The 26369-nt window shown below is 44.2% G+C and overlaps 2 protein-coding genes across 2 annotated transcripts in view; one reads left to right on the top strand and one right to left on the bottom strand.

Annotated features, from left to right (window-relative positions):
• Positions 1-21418, bottom strand: part of LOC119461246 (E3 ubiquitin-protein ligase listerin-like) — a 44998-nt gene extending 23580 nt beyond the window's left edge. The window contains 16 exon segments of the mRNA XM_037722476.2: positions 99-273; positions 2641-2791; positions 3583-3667; positions 4490-4638; positions 5612-5816; positions 6398-7057; positions 7059-7154; positions 8531-8678; positions 11541-11731; positions 15042-15212; positions 16886-17063; positions 18098-18150; positions 18757-18987; positions 19833-19931; positions 20324-20539; positions 21225-21418. Of these exon segments, the coding sequence (XP_037578404.1) occupies positions 99-273; positions 2641-2791; positions 3583-3667; positions 4490-4638; positions 5612-5816; positions 6398-7057; positions 7059-7154; positions 8531-8678; positions 11541-11731; positions 15042-15212; positions 16886-17063; positions 18098-18150; positions 18757-18987; positions 19833-19931; positions 20324-20539; positions 21225-21269 (2853 nt within the window). The 5' untranslated portion in view covers positions 21270-21418.
• Positions 21419-21635: 217 nt separating this feature from the next.
• On the top strand, positions 21636-25573 carry LOC119461245 (uracil phosphoribosyltransferase homolog). The gene is made up of 7 exons (XM_037722474.2): positions 21636-22095; positions 22201-22243; positions 22362-22431; positions 22514-22576; positions 22658-22819; positions 24044-24142; positions 25333-25573. The coding sequence occupies exons 1-7, from the start codon at positions 21941-21943 to the stop codon at positions 25437-25439; spliced, it is 699 nt and encodes a 232-aa protein (XP_037578402.1). The 5' UTR covers positions 21636-21940; the 3' UTR covers positions 25440-25573.
• Positions 25574-26369: the final 796 nt, after the last annotated feature.

Below are 26369 nucleotides of genomic sequence, written 5' to 3'. Positions count from 1 at the left end.
TGATTCCAACAGCAAGAACAGACTCATCCAGATGCACACGTAAGTGCACATACACACATTAGCAGAATTAACATTACAGAAAAGGATGGTGTGCTCACCGAAAGGCACGTGTCATTGACGAGTTTCTCCCATTGTAGCAATGTAGGAAGAATGGATTCAAGGACCAGCGACACAGTCGGGTCGAGAAGAAGAGCCACCGGGTCCTGCTCCTCCTTGGGGATGGCTGAAAAAATACTTTCCAGGAAACGGCAGCAGCACCGGACGAGCCCTTGGCTGTTGAGAGGAAGAAAAAGAACAGGGAGGTGACACAAGAGGACACACTCAAAAACACTGCACACTGAAGCTCAGTCGTCACATCAAGGATACAATTAAACAAGTACAGGACGGTAACGCTACAACAGAAGTATCAGCTCAATAATGGTGAAAAATCCATAGGCGTGCTTGTTTACAAATGATCTAGCACACAACCAAGTGGAACGATAATGCTGTTCGCGCTTCACATGAACGCTTATGTTTGGCCAATCACCTATTGCAATACGGCACTGAAACTTTCAGACGTTCAACATATTTGAAGGTTCTTTGTGCTTGTATAAGAACCTGATATCTGTAAAGTTCATTACATGTTGTAAACCTTTATTTTATTGCTGTTATTTCTTTTTTTTTTTCTAATTACAGGGTACCATTCTGACATACCTAGGTGCCTCATTGGTGCTTTTGCAGCTTATTTTTTGAAGAATGTACCTTTTTTTTTGTATGAATGTACATAGTTAGCTTATCCAGATGTATTTCATTCTCATTTCTTTTCGCTGAGCTGTTTACGTAATCATTAAAAAGCGAGTGTCTCAAGTGCGGTTCATAATCTGTTTTACTCTGTATACAGGGTCACTGTTGTTGACATAAACTTTGCCGATGTATACTTCTGTGCTTTTTATTTATGCACATAATACAGTCATGACTGCCAAATGGTAGCCAGAAGTATCTGATGAATGAATAAACTCTGCTATACCAGTGGTGGCAGCTCTTTCCTGCAGCATGTTGGGACGGGGGGTAAATCATGGAAAAGACTGCTAATTCAACAATGATGCCAGCACATTATTTGTTCTGCGAGTCTTTTATTTAATGGTGCCACATATTTAATCGATGCTTGTCTTGGCTATCTGCTCATGGCAAGGCATGATTCAGATTGTGATTTCCAAAGTTGCATTTTGGGAAGAGAGATACCCTCCGTCATCTTTCGAAAAGCTCTTCACAATACAGAATGCTCACTCCACTTTGGCATCACTAGCAAATGCTGGATGAAACAACAAACTCGGCAAGACTCGTAATGTTTGGACAATTACACTTAATTTCAAGTTGCACACGCATGCTAGATTGAAAGCCTGGTCTTGGACATATGGCAGCTCTGAAAAGGTTTAAAAGACAAGAGAATTTCTTAGTAGTACCCAGGACGACCTTGGTAAGGAACGCCTCAGAAACGCTGGCAGGGTTCACGAGGGATAATGTACTCGGTTACCCAGTTTGGAAATAAACTCGACATGTATTTAGGTCAGCATTTTGCGTAGGAAAAATGTCAACGATATGACATGCTTGACAGAGATCTCTTGATAGAATGTTAGTTTGAATACCTCGATGCGTAGTTAAGCTGTCATCAGTTCACTACAAGCGAGGCATATCCTTAACCCTTTCAGGGTCAATACCGTACAAGTACGGCCTTCGCGAACACCCTCAAAATGGTCAATGGCGTACATGTACGGTATCGCTTGTACATTTAAAAAGCGCGCCTCATTCGATCATTTCTTTCGCTTGGCAGGTGCTGCCACTCGACGGAAACACGTGGAATTTTTTACTTGCGCCAATGCCTCTCCGGTGTTCTTTTTTCTTTTCTTTTGGCAACGGCGCGCCGGCTATCGCTCGCGCATCCGGGTGCGCACGCGCGGCGGCGGCAAGTGCGCGATTCTTTCGATTATTTCTTTCTCTGGGTATGTGCTGCCACTTGACGGGAACACATGGAATTCTTTACTTGCGCCACTGCCTCTCCTTTTTTTTTTTTTTTTATGGCAACGGCGCGTCAGCTCTCGCTTGCGGATCCGGGCGTGCGCGTGCACGGCGCCGGCGGCAAGTTACGGTTTTCTCCTGCGGCGGATCCCGCTTGTTGCACGCGCTAAACTGATGGCTATCTGGTTTCAAATCTCTCAAAGGGTGACCGCTTGTTACTCGATCGTTTATCGCCCACCGCGGCGCGATTGCACCTGTTCCCAGGCAGCCGCATATATACACAGATGATGCTGCCGTTTTTGCGTTTCCTTTTTTCTCTCTATTGCACCTTGTTGCTCTATCGCACCTTGTTGGCGATAAGACGAAAGCTTCTCACTTGTTTCGGTTTCTGGACGCGCAGACAACCATATTTCAATGCGCTTATCTTCTTATTCATGAATAAACATTGTGTATTTTACAACACAAACAATTTTTTCCTCACTTTAAAAAAATTACGACCATATTTTTTCGAAACATTCTTTTGAAGATTTAAATCAGCAATAAAAAAAATCGACCCTGGGGGGTCGCATTTGGCAAAAACATTCGACCCTCAAGGGGTTAAACAGTGAACAAGTTAGTCAGCATCGAGTCCTGAATGTGGCTCACCGCTCATCACAGGAAAGACAGCTGAGCAACATGGAATTCAACGTTGATGCAATCTTCTGAAGAAGACCGCCGGGTGCCAGGAATCCACCTCGTGCTTTGACGATCATGGAGATCCCTTGCTGCCATGACCAGCATATTTTCTCCCGTGTCTCTGAAGGTTGCATTGAATTGAATTGAATTGAATTTTTATTTGCCAATCAGCCTTTCAAGGATCATATGAGTACTAATGCCTTTCGGACATTTAGCCTGAGGGTAAAGTAGTGGATTCAATTTGTAATTATTACTCAGAAGCAGGGCAACTGATAAGGAACACAAGGCACAACACAATAACGACAAGCATCAGAAACTACATTGCACAGAAATATATATATATATATATATATATAGGAGGAAGGAAGGAATACAATAGTCAAATGCAGAAGAGAAGAGGTGTGCTAAGGGGCAGCAGCATACAGACAAAAAATAAGCAATGCCGTGTTATTAAAAACAAGCTCATACAGCGCTGTTTAAAAAAGAAATCAAGATTTTGGGATGTTTTCGTATCTTGGGGTATACCGTTCCAAACTCTGGCTACAATAGTCATAAGCTGACGTTCCCCATACACATCGTGAATAGAAGATAAGTTAAAATTGTGGTGGACAGTGTTTCTAGTCGTACGGTATGAACAGTGAAATATGCTTAAAGGGGTTATTAAACCTCAGGACCCGACTTACAGTCACAGCCATTCTTAAATGACACAATAGATCAAACATTAGTAGCTGCACGTTGTAAAACAATGGCTAACTCAAAGATGTGTATCTCGAAGGTGTATCATATCTCAAATGCAAACATCACTCAAATGTCAACACCGCACAGAAACTGAATGCATGTGCTGCACACTCCGACCACCTACACATGACAAAGCATGCAATGCTAAAACTGAATGAGCCAACGAGCACATACCGGGCGACGAAGACAGTGTACTCTGACAGTCGAGAAGAAATAGGGCGAAAACAAATTCTTCCGATTCAGGCAAATTGCAACATCCCTAGAAAGAGAAAAACAGTAAATTACTTGATCACCAGGTGCAATAACCAGTGGCGTGACTAACTTGCCACATGCTGATGTGCCAGCCACATTCTAAGTGGTGGTTATGATGGTGATGCTAAAAGTACAGGCTCACTGAGCTACAGCTGGCATTTGCTATGGGTGTAATGGTTTTACAAAGCTACATGTTTCGTGTGTATGCTAAAAAGTCGTGTTGTCTTGTTTCATTTACTGCTGTGTGCCCCCCCCCCCCCCTTAAAAAATTAAATTATGGGGTTTTACGTGCCAAAACCAGTTCTGATTATGAGGCACGCCATAGTGGGGGACTCCGGAAATTTGGACCACCTGGGGTTCTTTAACGTGCACCTAAATCTAAGTACACGGGTGTTTTCGCATTTCGCCCCCATCGAAATGCGGCCGCCGTGGCCGGGATTCGATCCCGTGACCTCGTGCTCAGCAGCCCAACACCATAGCCACTGAGCAACCACGGCGGGTCCCCCCCCCCCCCTTCCTATATAATGCCTATCAGGCTTTTAGGGTTCTTGAATAAATTCCTTTCCGAGGAATGCAAGGGACTGACGCATATCACTTCACTTCAAGCAGTTCGAGGCTAATTTTCTTGAACAGAAATCACCTCCTGCATGCACACCACACACTCTACACAAATAAACTAACGTCACATAAAAGCACACATCTAGTATGCTTTGAAAAAATATTAAAATGGTTTCTTAAATAAAACAACTGAACTTCAACTCCTGAGCTCGAAGCAGTTCACAAATAAAAGAAACTTTCTAGAATGTTAAAGTACCAAAAGTGAAATCACCTCGTAACTTGAGAAAAGTGTGTTTGTGATCTCACAAACAAAGTCTACTGCCTTTAGCAGCTCCTTTCCTTCAACCTGAGTGAAATTTTGCAGCGTCTTGCGAAGTGTGCTAAGGATGCTACTGAGGTTGGAGAGTGAGATCAGAGGCTCTGGAAAGGAAAAAAATATAACAATCAGATGTGACAGCATAAAAACGGCTTTGATGCAAGAGCCTCCTGTGGCTAACATGGTTATGACATGGTAAATGCAACATAACAAGACAGTGGAGACAGTGTTTGTTTCACGAATGTTGAATACTCACACAGCAAATAGATGGCAACAAAAAGCTATGATATATCAAACACTAGTGTTTACAGTAAAAACTAGTGTAGTAAAAGGGTGGGTGAAAATTACATTGTTGTGAACATTAATCCATTATTACCATTGTCGGCCCTCAGGCCAATGTTCCCACCATAAAATGGGGGAGGGGGCTGGCAGCGGGTGCAGCCACTACGTAAGACGAAGCCGATGCATCGAACCGAACACTACCGAAAGACCACAAAAGCAATAAAAAAAAAACAAGCACACGTTGCTGGGGGGCCATCATCTTAGCATTTCAGAACTGCTAAACCAGACAAGTTATTAAAGCAGCATCATACGCCAGTCCGATTCCTGCCTAATCGGCGTAGAATAATCAGTAAATCTTCATTCTAATCTAAGAATATTCATTGTATAGGACATTTTTGCTTCCTTAAAACAAGGTATTATATGCTTAAGTATCTAGGGAAACTTAAGTATCAAGGGCTAGTGCGAGAACTTCTTAACAGTGTCGTCACTCACCTTTCGTCTTTGAGACTTTTCTGGCTTATCGAGCTTCCTCTGACAGAAAGAGCGGAATTTCTGCTATTGCGGAAGTGTAATCAACTGATACAGCTTCACCTACTATACATCTTTAGTGCGCCCTTTTAACACTACTGTCGCCATGTATTGAGAGTTTGAGACCAAGAAATCGAATAGACAAAACACGTTGCCTAGTCTCGTCTATTTCTTGGTCGCAAATTCGGCACTGGAACCAGCTTATACATTCGACACTACGCTTTAGCCATATCACTGACAACTGTTGAAAACGGATGCCACATCTACCGGAAAGGTTGCCCAGCTCCAGGCTTGCTCGCAGTGACCTCCAGATGAGCTCGGATTCTGAAGAGGAGCTTGGCATCAGCTTCTGCGACAGCTGCAGCAGCTTCTCGGCCAAGTCGTTGCTCCGGAGCCACTCCTGAATGCCTGCGTGGCTCTTCCAGCAGTCCAGGGACTTCTCCAGCAGGATAGCCAGGAGATGTGCATTGTCCTAGCAAATGGGTCAAGCACAAGTCAAACCCAGAAGTGAAGGCCAAGCAAGGACAAGGCACTCGGGAAGGCCAAATTCAAGCCTGGTGTACTGGAGAAATATGCTTGTTGGTTAAAGGACAGTAACTCAGCAAGCAACATATTTTTGCAGTACTTTCATCCCACACTGCTGCATGCTTCTATTTGTGTTATCTTTATTTACCCCATATGCCTGGTGAAAAGTACCATGAATAAAAAAAGAAGGAAGAAAGTGACATGTAAGGCAGCATATTTACAAGAGTTTCCTGTATAGACTTTGAATAAAAAATTCTGCAAAAGAAATTTCATATTTTGCCCATAACATGGGCAAAGTATGAACTACTGAAGACGCAGACACTCATCTGCAAGTAACGCAACTGACCTAGCACAGCTATATTGTTCCATAGCCACAGTTGTATGACAGCATGTTCTGCATATGCAAGTTTTCGACAACTCTGTACAGTAGTTTTTTTTTTTTTAGGCGAACAGGTTGCCTTCCAAATGAGTATGCTGGCACTGATTTCAATTTCTATTGGCACAGGCTCTATTTGTAATGGTACTCACCAGCACAGTAGCATTGAAAAGCTCTGCTGCCTCCGTCGCAGTAGCGCTGATGGAAGCAACCAGCAGGCAGTTTGCAACATGCCCGTAGTACTCTACTAAGCGATCCTGGCAGTTTGCTGAGGCAGCATCGCTTACCATGGTCCTGAACAAACTGAAAAACTCAAACACTGGACTGTTTCTTTCACTGCACTTGACACCCATTTCTGTGAGCACCGCCTCAACAAACATGCTAGAGCTTGAGACGCGCAAAACTTCGGAAGCGGCTTCAATGTACACCAAGCTCTCAGCACTGCCAGGGTTAGTCCTTGCCCGCTTCAACACTTCTGCACAAATTTTCGTTGTATTTGCCATGGTAGTCGGGAGGGCCTCCAAGGCTGATGTCCGTGCATCGAGGGCCAAGGAGCTTCTTTTCAGTTGCGTGGCAGAGTTGGCATCTTCGGGCGCGACCAGCGTGACCTTCATCTGGCTTCTTGGACTTGCTGGTGGAGAGTGGATGGTGCAGAGAAGTTTTGTGAGCCGGCGCAGTAGTGTGCCGTTTGGAGGTGACATCGAGGCTATTTCTAGGCTTAGTTCCAGCAATCTGCGCCAGATGAGCTCAAGGCACTCTTGGTAAGACATTTTCGTGGCGGTCTCAGCATCACCAGCTAGAATTTTCTGAAGGCAGGAAGGCATGCAGGCTGGCAACTTCATAGTAAAGCCGCGTTCCGGAGAGACGGCTTGAGGTTTCTACGAGGCAGACTCTCAGGACTTCTAGGAGCTACATTGCAAGAAAAAAAGGAGAATCAATGTAGCTTCAAAAAAAAAAAGGAAAACATTCTTGCACTATCTCTATTCAACTAAACTTCCCTAATGTTAGCTTGACTTGCAGCAAGTGAACTATTAATTAATGAAAAGTCTTAAGGGGGCACTGCAATACCTGCAATGTAAGCTATCCCTTTTAGTGGAAACATGACTAGTTAGAAATCACCTGCGGCTGATTCTAAACTTGAAGAGGCAGAGTTTACTTGCATGACAAATTGCACAGTGATGAAAATTAACAAACTTTTACTAATGAACTTATTGATTCACTTTAGGGCTCATGTACCAATTAAAGAATTGAAGTCAAGCAACAATGAAGTCATACTAACCTTTCTGAAATCCTGTGTTACACACCAAGTTTTAAGAAATACGTGCTCAAAAAAGAGAGGTGCCGAAATGCACTGACATTTCAATTAGCACTTATCAGCACTTCACAGCAATGTTAAAGAGATACTAAAGACAAATACTAAGTTAAGCTAAAGTGATGGATTAGTGCTTCAGTATCTCTAAGCCGTCAATATTATTGCGAACAGAGCTTAGTAATCGAGAAATTGATATAAATGCCGGACACGATTAGAGACTCTCCCGGGACATTCAAGTACTTGCCCGATGATGAAGGCACCCATATAAGTTCTGTCATTAGTATTCAACCACTCGTTATAAAAACATCATTGTATTATAAGACTAAAGAAAATGCTACTTGACCAGTTCTATATAATTTTTACAAATGAGAACTCATTGACGTTACACCGTTGACAATGACGCGGCTGGTCGAAAGGTTTCGTTTTCGCTCAACTCCGCCCCGCCCGCGCTATCACGTTTCAGTGGTTCCGTTATTGCATAATGCTGCACTGGTTTTGCTAGCTCCCGAAACTCGCAGAAACTGCAAGTAGCAGAGAATTCCACGTCCATGTAAAGTCACGGGATGTCCCAATGGTCCACGCCACTTGACCGAAAGCAGCTATAGCAGCGCATCGTACCTCCATCTGTTGGGCACCATTTTACTCACTGACGGCAGCAAAGGGCGGTGATGGCGTACGCATCACCACTCCCCGGTTGGCGTGGCGGGAGATTGGAATTGCCATAAAGGTATCCAAATCCTTCAGATGAAATTTTCCTGTAAACTAAGCATTTTATTTGCGCGAAACAAGCATTTCACGGTTTCTGGAATGTAATTTAAACAGTCCACGCTGACTTAGTATTTGCCTTTAGTGTCTCTTTAAGTGTGGTTCCACGTACGTTTGAATGAAAATACCACAGTGAGTGGCCATTTCACACAAAGGAGACTTTTTTTTTTATTTTTTTTTAGTTTGATCAGGCTAGAGTCTACCCTACCTGCTCCTCAAGAATGTGGCTGCGAACTGCCTTGGCATTCTCATCTTGCGCCAGGTGTCGTGTCAGGACGTAACGAAGGCATTCCATGAAAGCTTGGACAACAGCATTGCACTCTGCCATGGATGCCTGTACTTTTGGGTTAAGCAGTCTGCAAGCAAAGGAATGTCATTGTAAAGTAGACAGTCAACATGAACCAATATGTGATGTATAAGCGCGAATGGGGCATGCAAGATGACAGGTAAAACAAAGACATGACGTTGCGGACAACTAATGGTGTATTGCACACGGTCTGTTCATCACAAAAAAAAAAAAAAAAATGCCGTAAGGGAAAACATGACACAACACAGATAACGTCCCTAGCAATACCATCTGTCACAATCCGCTACTGAGAAAGAAACAGCTTGAGCTGCCCATTTGTTCGCTTCTAAAATTCTGTTTCGTCACTTATGCCAACTACAGTCAACGTCTCCTTTTTTTGGCTCCCTAGGGGCCCCGAAAATGTCCGAAAAAACGAATGCATGGCTTTTACTGCCCCCAAAGGCTCAAATTGCCACAGGCACATCTGAAATAGCTATGAAGGCCTGCCAGTACACTTATTAGGCGTATCATGTTCGTACTGTGTTAGGAGGCGGCGGAGGCACGCATGTATGATTAAGGAATACATACTGTGTCCCGTTTTTGAGGCATGGAGTGGTGCCTGACACCGGCAAGAAAAAAAAATAAATCGCCGAGAGCTAGTGGGGCTATACTAGTTCAGGTGCAACCAAACTAGGAAGGCCCACTAAGCTTCATCAAAGTCACTCCCTCACCAGAACAGGAATTGGCCTCCCTGGTGCAGTATTCGGCCACTACCTCCCTCATGACTCCGACAATTTGCAGGCGCAAGTTTGAATACGCTAGTGCAAGACAGGGGCAATTTGAGATCGCAGGGAGAGGCCTTCGTCCTGCAGTGGACATAAAATATAGGCTGATGATGATGATGATGACTGTGTCCCGTGACAATTGCCCCTTTCCACTCTTGTTATGCTTCACCGCAATACTTCGTGTATGCTTCGCTGCGTAACACTGCTGTATTGAGGCGAAGCTGACTTTCGAGAACCGGCATTATGCAACGCGCCATGCTTTCAGAGTTTCCAAGACATTGGCGAGGATTACAAACAGCGGCAAATTGTTTCAATGAAAAACACGGCACCGAACAGAAAGAAGCTTGGTAGCGAACGTCGAAGTAGCTAGGCCTAGCGTTGCTGCGGTGGTGGCTACGGCTGCCAGTGGATCTGCGTGTGAGAGCGCCGGTTCGAGGAGGCCAGATGATCAAAACGGCGGCAGTGTTGGCTTCGATTAATGTCGTTCCGGACATGCAGGTCGTGGTAAAATGTCTGGAAAATCAGACGGCGAAGGTCTTTTGCGTCCGAAATTTCATACGTTTTTATACATTGACTCTGTGGGGTACGTGGCGGAGCCGCGAAGGCGTCCGAATTATTGGGCACGTCCGGAAAATCGGTCGTTGATTGTAATCATGCACCTTTCTCTCTCCTGCTCCTCTGTGCATGCGCTTCACTTTCCGCTCTTTAGTCTTCTCCACCTTTTCCCTTTCCCTACCCTCTACTGCGCTAGATTGCTGTCCGCAAACCACAAAAAGCTGGGGAAGTAGTTAAAGAAAGCTATCACATTACACGCACACAAATACAAGCACACTGATGAACACACGTGATGGCCACCAACACAGTTAGCTGACTGTGATGACAGCATGATAACCTAAAATGTGGGTGCATGGCAACGAAAAGGAAGACTGCAATCATGACACCAGTTTGTTACAGTGTAGACCTCTTATAACGTCGCCGGAGTCGCGAATATCTGCACTATAAGCGGTACCGCACTATAACTAAAATAACCATTTTCAAGCCCTGCATGTATGCAAAACATGTAGACCAAGCAGCCGTGCGTATCCGAGAATCAAAGCGTGCGACTGGGAGTTTTTCATTCACTGCAACAACTAAAGTCGAAACTGTGGTCGCATCTATGTGATCATTGATGGCGAATACACAGTTTCTTTAGGCACACGGCCGACGCGCGTACCGAGTAAAAACGAAACTACTGTTCGCCGCAACCGCTGCAGTAAAAATCGTGGCCTCTATCGACGCGATTGTGGATGACGACTACGCAGTTACGAAAGCCCGCAGCCAACGCGGTGTTAAGCACGGCGGTAAACGCACAAATACAGGCTTTAAAGATACAAATAGGCTCAAAGCATTCCTGCGTTGCTGTCATTCACGTACGATTTCAACTGATGGCTGTGGCGATGCGGACTCTGCCGCTTCGTTTCGGTTAGACGCTAGCGCCGTTCTTGCTCTTTTGTGTCGCACATTTGCCGCACTCCTCGCTCACCGAGCTCCGAAAGTAGTGCGAATTAACAGATGTGCGGCCAAATAAGTCAGAATTAACGAGAGTTTGATTGCATTGAATAATGCATACGCAGGCCAGGACTAGAGGACGAGTCCAAATTAACTGATTTCTCTGCGTCTCATGCTCCTCTTCCACATCCCCCTTGTTGATCTCCTCTCCCATCGGTGGGCGCACCTTGTTGAGAAGTGTGCTCGCTGCCGCCCTTGTCGGCGAGATTTTCCCGCGGAAGCCACATTATAATCAGTATTTCGTCTCACGCGGCTGCACTGTAAGCGGTATGCATATACATGGAGTTCTATGGGAGAGTAAACGGGAGTCGGAAAAGGCCGCGTTGTAGCCAGTTCTACACTATAAACGGTTACGTTATAAGTGGTCTATACTGTAGTTTGCTTCTGTGAACGACCGGCACTGATTTCACATGGCAGACCTAATTAACAGTTGCAGTGCAGACCTAATCATAAATGTCTTAAGGCATATCCAGCACTTTACTCCTTACTTTTCCCTTTTACCTTTACCACATTGTTACTTTTGCTAGTACCTACAAAGTTGATATATTATTTTGACACGTGCAATTTTTGAAGGGATTAATCAAAACTGGTGTGCTTACCCTTCACGGAAGGAGTCGAAGAACAGCTTGTAAAACTGGACACCGGCACCGACAACCTCAGCAGGGACAAGGCTCAGGAACGGAAGCAAGTTTGGGTAGATGTGCACTGCACTACCAAACCCGCCATTTTTCAAGACCTTCCAGAGCTGAGGTAGGACAGCCTTCCTGGCATCAACATGGGTCCAGCAATCCTGCGGAAAACAAAAGGTTGTCGCAGTATGTTTCAAAGTAAGTGAACTGGCGCTGCCTTGACACGGGTGCAAAAGGGTAAAGCAGCACGCACCAGTCACAAACCATGAGATACACTTCTTGGTTCACTGTATGTCAGCTCTCGGAGACGTTCGGCTTAATTAACTGCAGAGGACATATGCATTGGAACTCTTGTACAGCCGTGCCCAGGTGACCCGAAGTAACATCCGACATGCAACTACCTTCGATATGTCCAATATTTGTTATAACCATAAACTTGTTACATGCTGATATCAGTGAGAAATGTTTAACATTTACTTCGTTTCAGGCATGTTTGTTATATCGAGGTTCAACTGTACTTGTGCACAAGAGTTGCAATGCGATCTAATACAATACGATAATGTATTCCTGCTCATCATCCATAAGATAGGTTGTTATGATGACGCTAAATAAAATGCATTGAATAAAACTTTACTTCAAGCTTCCTCCAGTGTTCTTTCAACAACTTTCGTCAACCTCAGTTTACTTTTAGCGCCAGGTAACTAAGATTCCTGTTTCATTAATACTGAATCTTAATGGCATCTTCGACTGGCCCCCTCCGTCCTCCAACTCAGAGCCGGGTGGATGTGACAGTGCTCCACTTTAACGGCACCTAGCAAGCACAGAAGTCTAATGTGAGACTCAATCTCCAAGAAAAATACGATGGAGGCCAAATCACGTGACTGCAAGAAAAAATCCAATTTCAAGACGAAGCTGTGATAAAATCCAGCCAAAGCTGCCGATGCTTTCAGGTAGAACAGTGAATACGCAGATGCATTGAGCGTTGGTTAGGGCGCCAGAATGCAACGATGTTTTGTGATCATGTGACCGGAAACACTCTCAGCCTTCATGACTGCTCTGATGACGGGGTACGGAGCACCTAAAGCACGCGACGCCCCCCCCCCCCCCCCCCCCCAGGAGGAGAGTGACTAAAAAAAAAACAGCCAAATGCAAGGTGCATGCTGTCTTTCAACAAGCCAAAAATAATGCTTTTTGCCAGAGAGGTCTATAGCGCTAAAAGACAACCAGCTCAAGATGCCATTACTTAATGCAATATTAAGAAGAAGAAGAAGAAAATAAAAAAACCTAAGGAAGAATATAAAAAGCATGACAAGACTGACAGCATGACACAGAGGTACCTTAGGAATCTTTTTGCCTTGCTGAAGTCCAGCATAACAGAAGTGTACTAAATCTCTGTTGGAGGTCCTTGAACTTATGAAATCGTAAACAAATAGACCGATCCCACCGACAGATCTGCGCGTGCGCCGGTTTTCCGGAAGTAGCACTGCCACCATCTTGGTTGTAGTCAACTGGTCAACCACGCCACCGCAGTACAGCCACTGCAACCGCAGTCCGCGCTCGTTGAGTACTGCGCACATCTCTGCGACTCCACCACCGAGAAAAATTCGTCATGTATTTTAAGAAATTAAATCGGCTGTTCGTTGTAGCATGCAAGGCGAACGTTGAAAAGTTCCTGCTGCTCTTTCATTTCGGTTGTTACCCGCTGATTACACGTTGAGTATCGTATTTGTTCGATCTTTGTATGTAGTACATGCTGATGTACGCGGTCGTTTTACGTTACTATTTTTTGCACACGTGCATCTCGGTGACTGCAAAGTTATGTTTGCTTAGCGACGGACATAATAGGAGTACACCTGTTGGAGACAGGTTTGAAATGCCGCGCCGAAACTTTCGTGCCCTAATGATGCTTACCTCCAGGGGTTTCGCGCACGACTTGCCGACTTCGGTAATAGCGATATCTAGAAGTTGTTGGGTAAGCTAGGCGGCGTTTTTAACATAATAACGCCGATAGCCAATCATCGCCAAGTCATCGATAGCCAATCAATAGCTAATCGATAATCTATCAATAATCAATAAATTCCAGAAAATGCTGGGCATGACTTGGTAGTGCTTAGCCTAGCCCAAATACGTGGCCACTACCTTGCTATAGCCAATCAATAGCTAATCGATAATCGATGAATAATCAATAAATTCCGGAAAATGCTGGGCATGACTTGGTATAGTGCTTAGTCTAGCCCAAATACGTGGCCAATACCTTGCGATAGCCAATCAATAGCTAATTGATTAATAATCAATAAATTTTGGGAAATGCTGGGGATGACTTGGTAGTGTTTAGCCTAGCCCAAATACATGGCCAATACCTTGCGACAGCCAATAAATAGCTAATCGATAATCGATCAATATTCAATAAATTTCAGGAAATGCTGGGGATGACTTGGCAATTCTTAGCCTAGCCCAAATACGTGGCCATTTCCTTGCGATAGCCAATCGATGGCCAATCAATAGCTAATTGATAACCGATCAATAAATTTCAGGAAATGTTGGGGATGACTTGGTAGCGCTTAGCCTAGTCAAAATACGTGGCAAATGGCTGGCGATAGGTAATCGATAGCCAATCGATAGCTAATCGATTATCGACAAATCGCTAAATTCCGGGAAATCTAAGTACACGGATGTTCTCGCATCTTGACCCCATCGAAATGCGGCCTCTATTCGTCCCCGTGTTTCTTCTCGCGCTGGGTATTACCAGTACCACCTATTATTCCGTTGGATCCACGTCTCTCGAAGCTCTCGCTCTTTAGAAAACACATAGAATCCGAAGCCTTTGTCCCTTGTGTGGTTGTTGTAGCACCCAGGAACGCAGCAGCTCAATCCTCCCATCGCACGATGGCTCTACACGAACCATAAAAATTGCCAAAAAGCGTTCGGAAACAGGACGCACAGGCACTCCGGGCGGCTGGAGTGGCTGCACCGGCATGCACCGCGGCAGCGGTGGCGTCGTGAAACTGGCCGGTGGGATCGGTCTATTGGATTGTTAATAGAGCAATAACGGATGAAGACAGGTGAAGCACCACAGTCACAGCGCTAACTTCCAACAAACAACTCTTTCTGGAAAGAGCACGAATTTATACCATATGGCATCAAGATTAAAGTGCGAAGCATCAAGAAAAAAAGGCCCAAAACCGTAGGTTATATAGAAGAACCTAGCCCACCTACTCCGAGACACCTTAATTTCTTACGTGACACAGACACTAATTCTATGAAAATGCATGGCAAACATGATATCATAATCTATCTTAACGCTTACGCACTAAGCGACTGTCTACCTGAGAAGCAAGCTACACAGGATCTTGTTTTAAGAGAGTACATCTCAATGACACTCTTATTGTAATGCATAAATGACACGAACAAGATACGAATATATCCTGCCTACAAGGGTATGGTGTTTGCACCCATGAACAAAAAGCCTACCTGCACAGCCGACACAACTGACAGAGCAGCTTCCCAGATGGGCACAGCCACCACCGGATCATTCTCGGCCAAAGAGCCGAGGGTATGGGAGCAGAGCTTGGCGCCATACGCCTTGCACACGTGTTCCACACGACTCAGAGACGACGCCAAGCTGTACCAGGATTTGCGCACCTGCAGTGGGACAAAGCATGTTAAGAATAAGTAAGATTGTTGTAATGTCAGCTTTGATGATGTTGCATCCCCCCTATGTAATACCCTCCAACTGAGGACCTTTAGGGTATACTGAAATTAAAAAAAAAAAAAATTACGAACTCCATGCGACATGTCTTCAGATATTGACAACCAGCATGCCAAGTCCAACTCCTGTGACTTAACTGTCACCTGCATTCGCAGCCAATTTTAAGGCCACTGCAGGGTATAAGTCTTTCCCCAGTACAGCGTGGAATGCCCAAGGAGACGACACACAGCACTGCATGTCGTCCCTCTGCTAGTTTGTCCTGTGCTTTCCACATTGCACAGTAATTTATGCCATACCAGCGAGCTTAAGTGTTTACCTTTGTGAACTATGCCTGGAAATTTTCTTATCACATCTAATCTTCTGCTGTCCTCTAGTGTGTTTCACTTCCCTCGGAATCCATTCTGCTACTTTATTAGACCATTGGTTATCTGTTCTATACGTAAACATTTCCTGCCCTACAGGAAATACATTGGTCCTCATTATGTCGATTAGCTTACAATCTACCTATTACTGTATGTCTAAAAAAAAAATTAAATTATGGGGTTTTACGTGCCAAAACCAGTTCTGATTATGAGGCACGCCGTAGTGGGGGACTCCGGAAATTTTGACCACCTGGGGTTCTTTAACGTGCACCTAAATCTAAGTACACGGGTGTTTTCGCATTTCGCCCCCATCGAAATGCGGCCGCCGTGGCCGGGATTCGATCCCGCGACCTCGTGCTCAGCAGCCCAACACCATAGCCACTGAGCAACCGCGGCGGGTTATTACTGTATGTCTAATCCATACTGTTGCTGTCCTATCTCTTAGTGTTGCGCTTATCATTTTGACTTCTATCGCTTCTTGCACGATTCCTTGCTTCCTTTCCCATTCTTTCATTAGTTCAAGTTTTGGTCCAAAAGGTTAGCACAGGAAGAATACAGTGGTTGATATGCTTTCCTCCTTATGGATACTGGTAAGCTGTCATTCACGGCCAAATGACCTCTAAACCATTTCTAATCTCCTGGCGATTTTCATCTGATAATCCTGGTCCCTTGTAACTGCTTGGCCTAGATAAGACGTACTCCACTGTTTCAAAAGGCTGCCAGAAGAGCAACCTAACTAAAGCATCTTTGTAACTTCTGTAAGTCTGAATACTCTCCATCCATCGCACAAGTGTTCAAGCTGCGTAATATCTACTCAGCCAAGGTACGGCGCAATTGGCTGGTCGGTGACATCAGTCTTAAACTCAATAATGCTCTGTGGCCCCGATGACACCAAAGGTGTTACAGACAAGTGCTGTCAAGAAGAAAAGTTTGCAAACATGTGAGCAACTTTTTATTCTGCACAGCTTCATCTGTGAAATAAAATGTCACAAAATCAGCTTGCAACAACAGCATGAGCAAGTACACAGTATGTAGGAAAAACCCAGGTTCATGCACCCAACTGCTCCCGAAATACCTAAGCAAAGAGAACTAACCAAGCAGTACCTCGGTACAGTTAACTGTGCTGGCCAAAGAACGACACCGCACATTGTTACAAACGTCTCCACAGTCTATAGTTCATACTTGGCAAAGTGAAAAGCTTGTTCTGTAAAAGTGGGCACTAAGAAGCCGAGCACTGCCCATACCATGATATCTTTGTGCTTGGCCATTTTCCAGAACTTGGGCTCCTTGAGGATAGAGTCCAGTAACTCGACACCCGTCTCGGGGAGCGGTGAGAGGTATTCCAGGATCATCTTCAAGCCAAGCAATGCGCAGGAAAGCCATCTGTGGTACTTCGCTTCCCGCTCCTCTTGTGAAAGCTCTCTGGTGACAAACCACAAAGGAGTATGTTAACATTTGACAACAATGAAGCGCAAGACACAGTCCTCGTGTTTTGAGCTTCATCGTGGTCAAATATGCTTCACCAATTGGCCAAAATAATACTCCTCTAGAGTGTGTTCTGGCCAACATCCTACTGAGCACTGTGTCCTCCGTGGACGTACACTGCTCCAAGTTGTTAATAATCTCACGGGAAGGTTGACTGACATGGTCAGTACCATGTCCCAGAGTGCACCTGCAAAAGTTGTGAAAGCAGGCGCATCTATGCAAAGGATCCTCCTGTCCTAGCATTGCTGCTAGGCTATTCCATTTAGCTCGAAATTGCCCCCGTTTTCTGAGAAAGAGCCGTGTAACTCCCATTTGCTGCAACTGCCATCTCTTGTGGCTTTCATCCACACACAATTTTTGCAACAAGCGGCTGCAAGCGACAGATGAGTTAGTAAGGAGCAGGGGCTATGTCAGACTGAATGGAACAGCCAAGCAGAGAATGCTTGGATAAGAGGATGCTCCACATACACAGGCCTACCTTTTCTACATTTGCAGGTGCACTCTATGATGACCAGGTGCTGACAACAGTGCCAATCGATGCTCTCATGAGATTATTTTAAAAATACACACAGCACCAGCCTTAGGTTGATATCATTGTAAGCGATAGCCTTGTAAGCGTCCCTCAGCATATCATGTTATGTAGTAACACACATACACACACATATATTTACATATTACCTACTTACATATATACATGTATACCTCCATTTCAGCTAAATCTTACAAGGCATGAACGGCTAGCAATGTTAACGTTAACCATAGCAATAAGTTGGATATCATAAATAAAAACAACTGGTGCGACAAGGGATTATCAATTGGGAACAGTTTTAATCAAAGCTGGGTGATACACGGGACCATTTAGGAAGCCTTCTCTTGGAAATCATACAAACAAAGCAAGCAATGCTAATAACAACGTATTATTGGCAACATTACAACACTAATTTGTTATTTTATTAGAGCCGACCACTTACTTGTAGTCCGGGACAGTGTCTACTGTCTGTTGTAGAATAACATCACTTATATACTGGAAGAAGAAAAAAAGAAAGTTGCAGACCAAAAGAAAGGCATAACAGTCATGAATAAATAAAAATGACCTGCACATATGCTAGTGCTTACAGACTGGTACACAGTTGTATCGCTATTGGTGAAAATAAAACATAGATTGATTGATAGATTGACTGGTTGACTGACTGAATTAATTGATTGGTTGAACCAGCTGTTTTAGCCCCGATCCTATGCAATCACTTTCCCTCATGCACCAGCGTATAATGGTGTACCTTTTCTACATATTTTTCTGGTTTCCTTCGTTCTGACATGCTTGCACTTAAACGAATTCTTTTTCGCCACTTCTTTCTGCCATGCTTGCAAAAGCCCCGAGGTACACTAAAATGAATAGATAAGTAAGCCTGTTCCTATCTGCGGACACCTGAACCACTCTGAAAGAGGCGAGTGACCCCACTGATGATATTGTTTAGGTCAAGAGCCGTGGAGTAGGCACATTGGCAGCAAGCCGCTATGTAGACAGCACATGCAATGACCGTGGATGCACCTGCGTTGTACTAGAAGTGGCCAGTGGTTCTGTTGTGCGGGGAAGCTAGTATGGATCTACGGTTTTGAAGTTTTCACTCACACTGAACAGTTCCTGGCTGAAGAACTGGAACACTTGGACTTGCTTCTCGCTTGAGAAAGCAGCCTCAAAGGCAGCCCTTGCAGCAGTTGCAGCGGGTGCAAATGGGTCGCTCTGAGAGACAAGCCAGGCACCGATCAGTGCCTTAGTGTGGGGAGCAAGGTCTCTCCTGACCCTCTGACAGATGAGCTCGTGGACACGGTGCGTGGCTTCCCGCACACGACGATCATTGTCCTAGATTAGCAAGATAAGAGCACGTCAGGAGTGAACATCGTAATGCAGCAGAACAGATGTGCCACTGTGTGTTTTTTGCTGCTCTTGCTTTGTTTTGTTTTTTGCAGTTATTGCCTGCCTGAGTGCGCGATGAAGTTTGGCTAATTGGTTGAATGTCGACAACCTAAAAACAGTGCAGGTGACCAACAGCAAAAAATGAAGGCATCGACAGCTACAGAAGAGTAAGAATTCAGGATGCATCACAAAGGTAGGTTAATAAATACCGTTACTTGGCTGGAGTCACTGTCTAAGTCCTAACCAATTTTCCCAACCAGACAGGCAATTCTGTCGAAATGTTTAGCTTCAACATCCCAAAGGCAGCATGGTCCAAAAATACTGGCAGGCTTGCCACGCCTTGTCGAAACTAAAGAATAAATGTCATCTCAGTTACTATAGTTAATCATGTGCTGTTGATCAGCAGAAGAAGCCACGTTAATGTGACAATTAAATGTTTAATGACAATAGGCCAAGAAGTTTTCTTGCTGTCTCACAATTTGCGCTGTCTTCTGTAACTGTGTGACACTATTTTGTGCATTTGATTCACAGAACTCAAGATAAACACAAAGACAAAAATTTTTGCCATTCTCCCACCAGAATGTTGCCTGCAAAAGGCCTGTACTATATATAAAAAGTGTAAAAAATAAATTCTGAGGTTTTGCGTACATGAACCACAATCTGATTATGAGGTACGCTGTAGTGGGGGACTCGAAATAAATTTTCACCAGCTGGGATTCTTTTAACATGCGACCAGAACTATGGGACGTAAAATGCGCACAGCTACAAAAGATGTGATGCAGTACAGTTACCAAGGAAAGCTTGTTGTAAAGACGAGGCCAGAAAGGAAGGGCTCCTTTAACCAGTTCCACATCTTTCTCTTTGACAAGATCAAGGAGTTCTTGTAGAGCCTGCGGCACAGGAACAAAAGAACATCATTAAAAATGGTGGTAACTTTCACACTTTCGAAATATTAAGAGTAATAGTGATGGTGAATGTGTGTGAATGACCGTCCACATGATAATTTGTAATCTTTTCTCCCTTCCTAACTATGAATGATTTAGGAGACGCGTTTCTGCTATTGCACAACACAGATTCAACAGATTCAAGGCAACGGATCGAGAGATTCAGAGGCAGACTAATCACACCTTGACCAGTTCTCTATTCAGATTGATTCTCAGATAGCTGAATCTATGCCGTGCAGTTAAATCATTGAAAGCAAGGACAAATCACTTCGAGCAATGACAGGTTGCTATATGTACGCGGTGACCAGCACCCCCACTACTGAAAGTGAAATTGTCACCTTGAGCCTTGTCGTTTGGTCACGCTTGGTTAGTTTGCGCATAACCATTCGGAAGTCACTGTCCACACTCGAGTCTGCGTCATCGATGACATGCTGTCCCGTAGGCGGTATGTATGCAGGACAGTCACCAGCCAGAGAAGTGAATCCCACAAATCCAGTCAGGCCAGAGGCACCACTGGCTGAGAGAAGTTGAGCGCTCCTTCCACTGCTAGATGGCTGCAGAAGACAGGACTCGCGTATATCACTCTTTGAATAGGTACAAAAACTCGTGAAGCGTGTAATGAGCATCGGGGGTAAATTATTACTCAGCAGACTTCAATTAAAACAACGCACTGAAAACCCTTTAGGAAAGGTGTTGAGTGAACTGACCCTCGATGAATATAATTTCACCGATACGTCACCATAGCTGTTGCCAAAAAATGCCTGCCGAACGTGTCTAAAGCCCGCTATTATACCAGTACCTTTAATATGCTTACGGTCAGTGTTTTCAGAACGCCAACTTACGATGAGCACGGGATATCGAAATGCGTGACAGATCAAAACTAGAAAGCTGATCACCTCCGAGTTGAAACCATGCTTCTAAAGTGCACAGTGAATGTGTCGATTCAAAAATACAAGAATAAAGAAATAAATTGATCGTATTGTACGCAGGCACAGGTAACATGTGGAAGACGTGACAGACAGGACTGCTCACTTATTTGACTCATATATATGACTCAACCGCGCGTATCTTTTATAGACGTACACAAAGTTCAAGAAGACACCAGACCTTAAACTTAACCACGTACACTGCGTACTTGTGATACGCAGGGACTGCGCGTCAATCAATTTGCAACGTCGAAAACGGCGTCGCGACGCTTTCTGCACGCCAGGCCGCGATTGTGAGACATGTTGCACTCACCCGTGTATTGCCCTTCGTTCTCGGCGCTTTCTTATTGCCTCCCATTTTTAGGAATTTAGTTCGTTAGACGTGTTATTTGGACGTTAAATTAACTCGTTTGTAGCGAAGAAAATGGATCCAATCGTCACATATTTCCACATTCACAAGACGCGAACCACAACACGGCGTAAATGCAACGGAAGCCGGAGGAGGAAAGGGAGCAGGGGAGGACGCTAAAACCGAAACTTGACTTGTTGCTAAAATTATCACCAAAATCATCGCTTTTCCCTAGTGTTAAAACTAAACACTTTACTTTCATTTTCAAAGTAAGTTTAGTTAGACGGTCAGCAAATTAAAAAGTTTTTACAGTGACTTCATTGTGGCGCTAGCTGCCATTATAATTCGTAAGTGTTCTGTGAATCTACTTCTACACAAAATACTAGTAGCTTTCGTTTTTTCCACGGCCTACTTGGTTCTCTGATGTTTCTTTTTGCACACTGTGCCTTGTTTACAACTTGTTTACTTTAGCGCACAGACGTGGAGCGAACCTTTGCTCTGTTTATTTGCCGGCCTCGATCGCCAGGTTAAACCCGCCTGCTCCTACATTCCACCAACAGCACTTCATTGCCCCATGTCCGTGCTGACACTTCATCGTTTTGGCGCAAGAGCTTGAGAGTGGTGTGAAAGAAGGAGCGATCGACCTACCGAGACAAGTCGAAGAAGAAAACGGGAGAAGCATGACAACGACCGATCAGCCGGACGTCGTGAAAAACGCGAACACAAGGTCTCCTCCGGAAATAAAGAGTCCCGACCACTTTAGGTTCGGTAAGAGAATGAAGATCATTCCCATGAACGATCAAATCAAGGAGCTGCAAACGATCATTCGCGATAGGTGAGGCACTCTACTCATACTGCCTGAGCGTGTGTCGCGCATCTGCATGCAGTCCGTCTACTGTATTTTTAACTGTTTTTGAACTTACTTTGTGTTCTTTCACAGGAATACTACTAGAAGCGAGTTTGTGTTCTACGCCGACAGATTGGTAAGCACGCTCTCATGCGACTGAGCGGAGTTTAGAGCAGAAACTCGCTCGCGGTTTCAGCCGCTAGTGATGACGGTACGCGGTCTAGACTGACGTGTTGCACTGTATTTACCTTCAGATTCGGATTGTAGTGGAAGAAGGTCTTAACCAGCTGTCGTACTCTGAATGTGCAGTTACCACGCCGACAGGTGAGCGTGTGTCGTTTCTCCTTAGAAGAAGACCGCGGACGCATTGCAACATTGAGGTGAAGCCGCGGTGGAAATTTTGCAGGATCAATCTACCAGGGAATCAAGTTTCTAAGAGGAAGCTGTGGCGTGAGCATCGTACGAAGCGGTGAGCAGCACTGCGGCTTCACGAGTTCTATTAGTTTGGCATAGAGAATTGTGGCATGGACGAAATTTTGTTGTTCTTCAGGTGAAGCCATGGAGCAAGGCCTCAGGGACTGCTGTCGTTCTATCCGCATTGGAAAAATCCTGATACAGAGTGATGAAGAAACACATGAAGCTAGCGTTGTGTATGCCAAGTTTCCGGTCGATGTTCACAGCAGAAAGGTGTTGCTGATGTACCCAATCATGAGTAAGCACTGCTCGTTTCCACCATCTTTTTGTGGCCAAGGGACTTTTCAGAAACTTCACTTTACGAAGTGAGCAATATTGATTGGCCATGTTTCAGTTGATCTGGCACGACAGATTCTTTGTTTCCATTTCGTGTGTGATCGAGAAGACCTTGCTTTTTCTGTTCCTGGTTTGTCATTGTTTCCATAAGATTCTTAATTATACACTGTTCCTCACTGTGTACAGTGACAAGTAGCAGACATCATACATAAGACTGCTCAATTAGTTCCTATGATATGTAGCCTAGTCAGCTTTAATTCGATGTCCATATTGCAAGCTCGAGTCACTCAGTCAGCCCATTGACCACAAAGCTCATCTCACCAGACCTGCTTCATCTTAGCTCCAAGGTGACATCCAAAGTGCCAAGGAGAAGAATTATGTGAGAATGAGACCACCATGCCATATTTGGCAGGCTATCGTATTGTAAGGTGCACAAAGCAAACAGCACCAAAACAGGTCATCGAAAAATGCAATGGGACACAGCGCTATGTTCTTGTTGGTTCTTTATGTTACCTATTTTTCTCATCTACCTTATGACAATGACGGGCTCTTGATGCAGTAATCATGGTAGTAGCAGTGGGTTGTCAGATGCCAGTGCAGAATGCCCACCCTCCAGTCTGTCACAATATACTTTCAGTATGTGAAAGTCTGTAAACACATTCAATAAATTTGCTCTAAATAATGCTTGTCTCTGTAACTGCAGATATTGAAAGCAAATCAAAGAACACCTTTGTAAGGCAACATGAAAAAAGAAAATGAGGGGTGTAGATAAGGGTTACATCGTATTTTGACTAGAACTGAAAGCGATTGGTGCCAACCAACAGAAATGTCATTCTGCAGCAATGTGCTCTACATAAGAAAAACTGCATTGTAAGAATGTCTTGAGATTTACAAGAGCAGATAAGGAAATGAGGGGTGTCTTTAAGTGTAGTTACCAAGCAACCAGTGGAGCCAACAGCAATGTTTGTAAACTTGGTTGATAGTTTCTGTTGCAATTAGTGCTCATAATTACACCTGAATTACATTCGTCTCCTCTCGTTATCACTTTGCAAGAAACTCGGGATGAATTTGTGCATTTCTCAAAGGTGAAAACAAAAATACAAGGGCGTTTTACATTGGCAACACATGCACTACCGAGATGAAGGGTTAGTGCTAAAATACTGTTTTGTTGATTCTGCTTTTGCAGGTACCGGAAACACCGTGAACAAAGCTGTTGAAGTTCTGAAGGACCATGGAGTGCAGGAAGACAACATCTTTTTGTTAAATTTGTTCTGCACGCCTCATGGTAACTGCAGCTGTTTTAACAATTAGTATTCTTTTTGATTGTGCGCAGCTTATCGATATCAGTATCGATATCAGGGATTCTGTCATGTGTAGCATGCAAGTCTGTGTGCTTTGTTAAGCGATTCTTACCAAGGTAGCTGCCACTTACAGTAACAGATAAAGAAAACCACTGCCCATAACAGTCTGAAATGCAAAATACATATTTGAACATTGAAATGTCCCAGTAGCGCATATCTGTACAACTCCAAAAATAACTGATGTTCTTTAATGACTAGGTACTACTGTAGACCATCATTAGAGCCTTGCATATTCAATATGCAAGGCTTTCATACAATACCACTTTTAGTTCTGTTCCGCTTCCCTTTCCACAGCTGGCTGGTGAGCCATCCTGCTCATTAAATTATTCTGAGCTTACCTGATCTTTAGCTTTAATGACATTTGCATTCACTTATCGTTGTTAGCTGCAAAACAGACTCCTTCATTAAAAAATAAATGATCTTATTTAAAAGTTTGCTTTGCTGCAGGAATAGCGAGTCTGTAATTACTATGCAAAACAATAAATTGCTGCTTTGCTTTGTGCATGACAAGAGTTGTTTTAATCATAAGCACTGTTTTTGGAAATATGCAGTAAAAAAAAAAAGGCATGTAGAATACAAGCAATTTAAATCAAGCAGTGTAAGCACCAATAGCACCATAAAATAGCCCATAAAGTTTATCTGTTACATTGCAATCTGTTCCTGGTCAGCGAAGGAATTTAGGGGTAGGCACTTCGCACTGCTTCTGTCTGTTGAAGTAAACATTTCACCAGTTCCATACAGTGCAGTGGAACCCACAGGCAGTAACAGCCAATACGGAATGAGAATGTCTTACCCATTGCCCACTAGTAATCCACCCATGTCTGAAATCTTGGAAGGAATAATCTCAAAAGGATTAGCGGCGGTCGATGGGAGAGAGTCGCTGTTTTCTAATTGTGCAGCCAGTTTTCTTTTTTTTTCTTTTTTTTTGTGGTCAGGGTAAAAGAATGTTTACAAGGCTATATAAACTAACATCTATTGTAATGTTTACTTATTAGCAATATTGCAGTGCAGGGATTCATACTGCACCGGCAAAGTTAATGTAGCTTTCGTGAGGTCACAAATTATTGCACGCAACCAGACTAATGCTTTTTTTTTTTTTCTTTCATTTTTACAGCTGCCAAGTCGGTGATGAAGGCGTTCCCAACCATGACGGTCCTCACCTCAGAACTTCATCCTGTTGCTCCTAACCACTTTGGCCAGAAGTACTTTGGAACCGATTGACCAAACCTCTACGTGTTGATTTTTATCGCGTTTTAGGACACGCCTCGTATACGCAGACTGTTTTAGATGCTTTTACAGCGCATGCTTTTAAGTTATTATACACCAGAATAAATGTTACTTGTTGATAAACACAAGCATATAAGCTTGCTTTCGTTTCGTGTCTGTAGCTACACGATCATACGTTCAAAAAAAAATTGTGTGGTTTAATGTTCTGAAACTACACAGTGGGTTATTACGTGTTGGTTATAATTAAGGGACGCTGTAGTGGAGGGTTCCGGATTAACTTTTACCGCTTGGGGTTCGTTAATCTGCACCAAAACCACAGTAACACGAGCGTGCTTGAATTCTGCGCGCTATGGCAGTGCGGCCACCGTGGCCGGGATTCGATCCCGCGACCTCGCTGCTTAGCAGCACAACGCCAGTAGCCCTGAGCCAGCGCGGCAGGTTTAACGTTCATAAACCAGCGAGCTTCGCGACGAGTATTGTAATCTAAAAGGGGCGGGAAAAGAAATGGAAGCCGTACTTCGCTTTTCAGTAATTTCAACAAACCCGCCGCGATAGCGTTGCGCTGCTGAGCACAGGTACGATCCCTGGCGCATTTCGATGGAAGCGAAATGCAAGAGCCCTCGTGTACTTAAATTTAGGTGGGCGTTAAAGAACCCAAGATAGTCGAAGTTTCCACTACGGCGTGCCTCGTAATCATATCGTCGTTTTGGCAGGTAAGATCCCGAGATATTCATTGAAACTTCGAACAACGATCTTTTGCAAGTAAAGCGTAGGGAAACTAGCATCCAAGTGCCAGTTTCGTCTTCCAGAAAACTCCCTCCGTTGAGGTTTATCTCAAATCTCTTTTGCGTAAATTAAAAATAACAGCAATGCCGCCGCGTATCCTTGTGACGTCACACTCCGCGCCGTCGTTCTTTTTTTTTT

The sequence above is a fragment of the Dermacentor silvarum genome, chromosome 8, assembly GCF_013339745.2.
Source record: "Dermacentor silvarum isolate Dsil-2018 chromosome 8, BIME_Dsil_1.4, whole genome shotgun sequence".
NCBI classification, from domain to species: Eukaryota; Metazoa; Arthropoda; class Arachnida; order Ixodida; family Ixodidae; genus Dermacentor; species Dermacentor silvarum.
The sequence above is the reverse complement of the archived record's forward strand: the minus strand, read 5'-3'. Positions and strand labels throughout refer to the sequence as shown.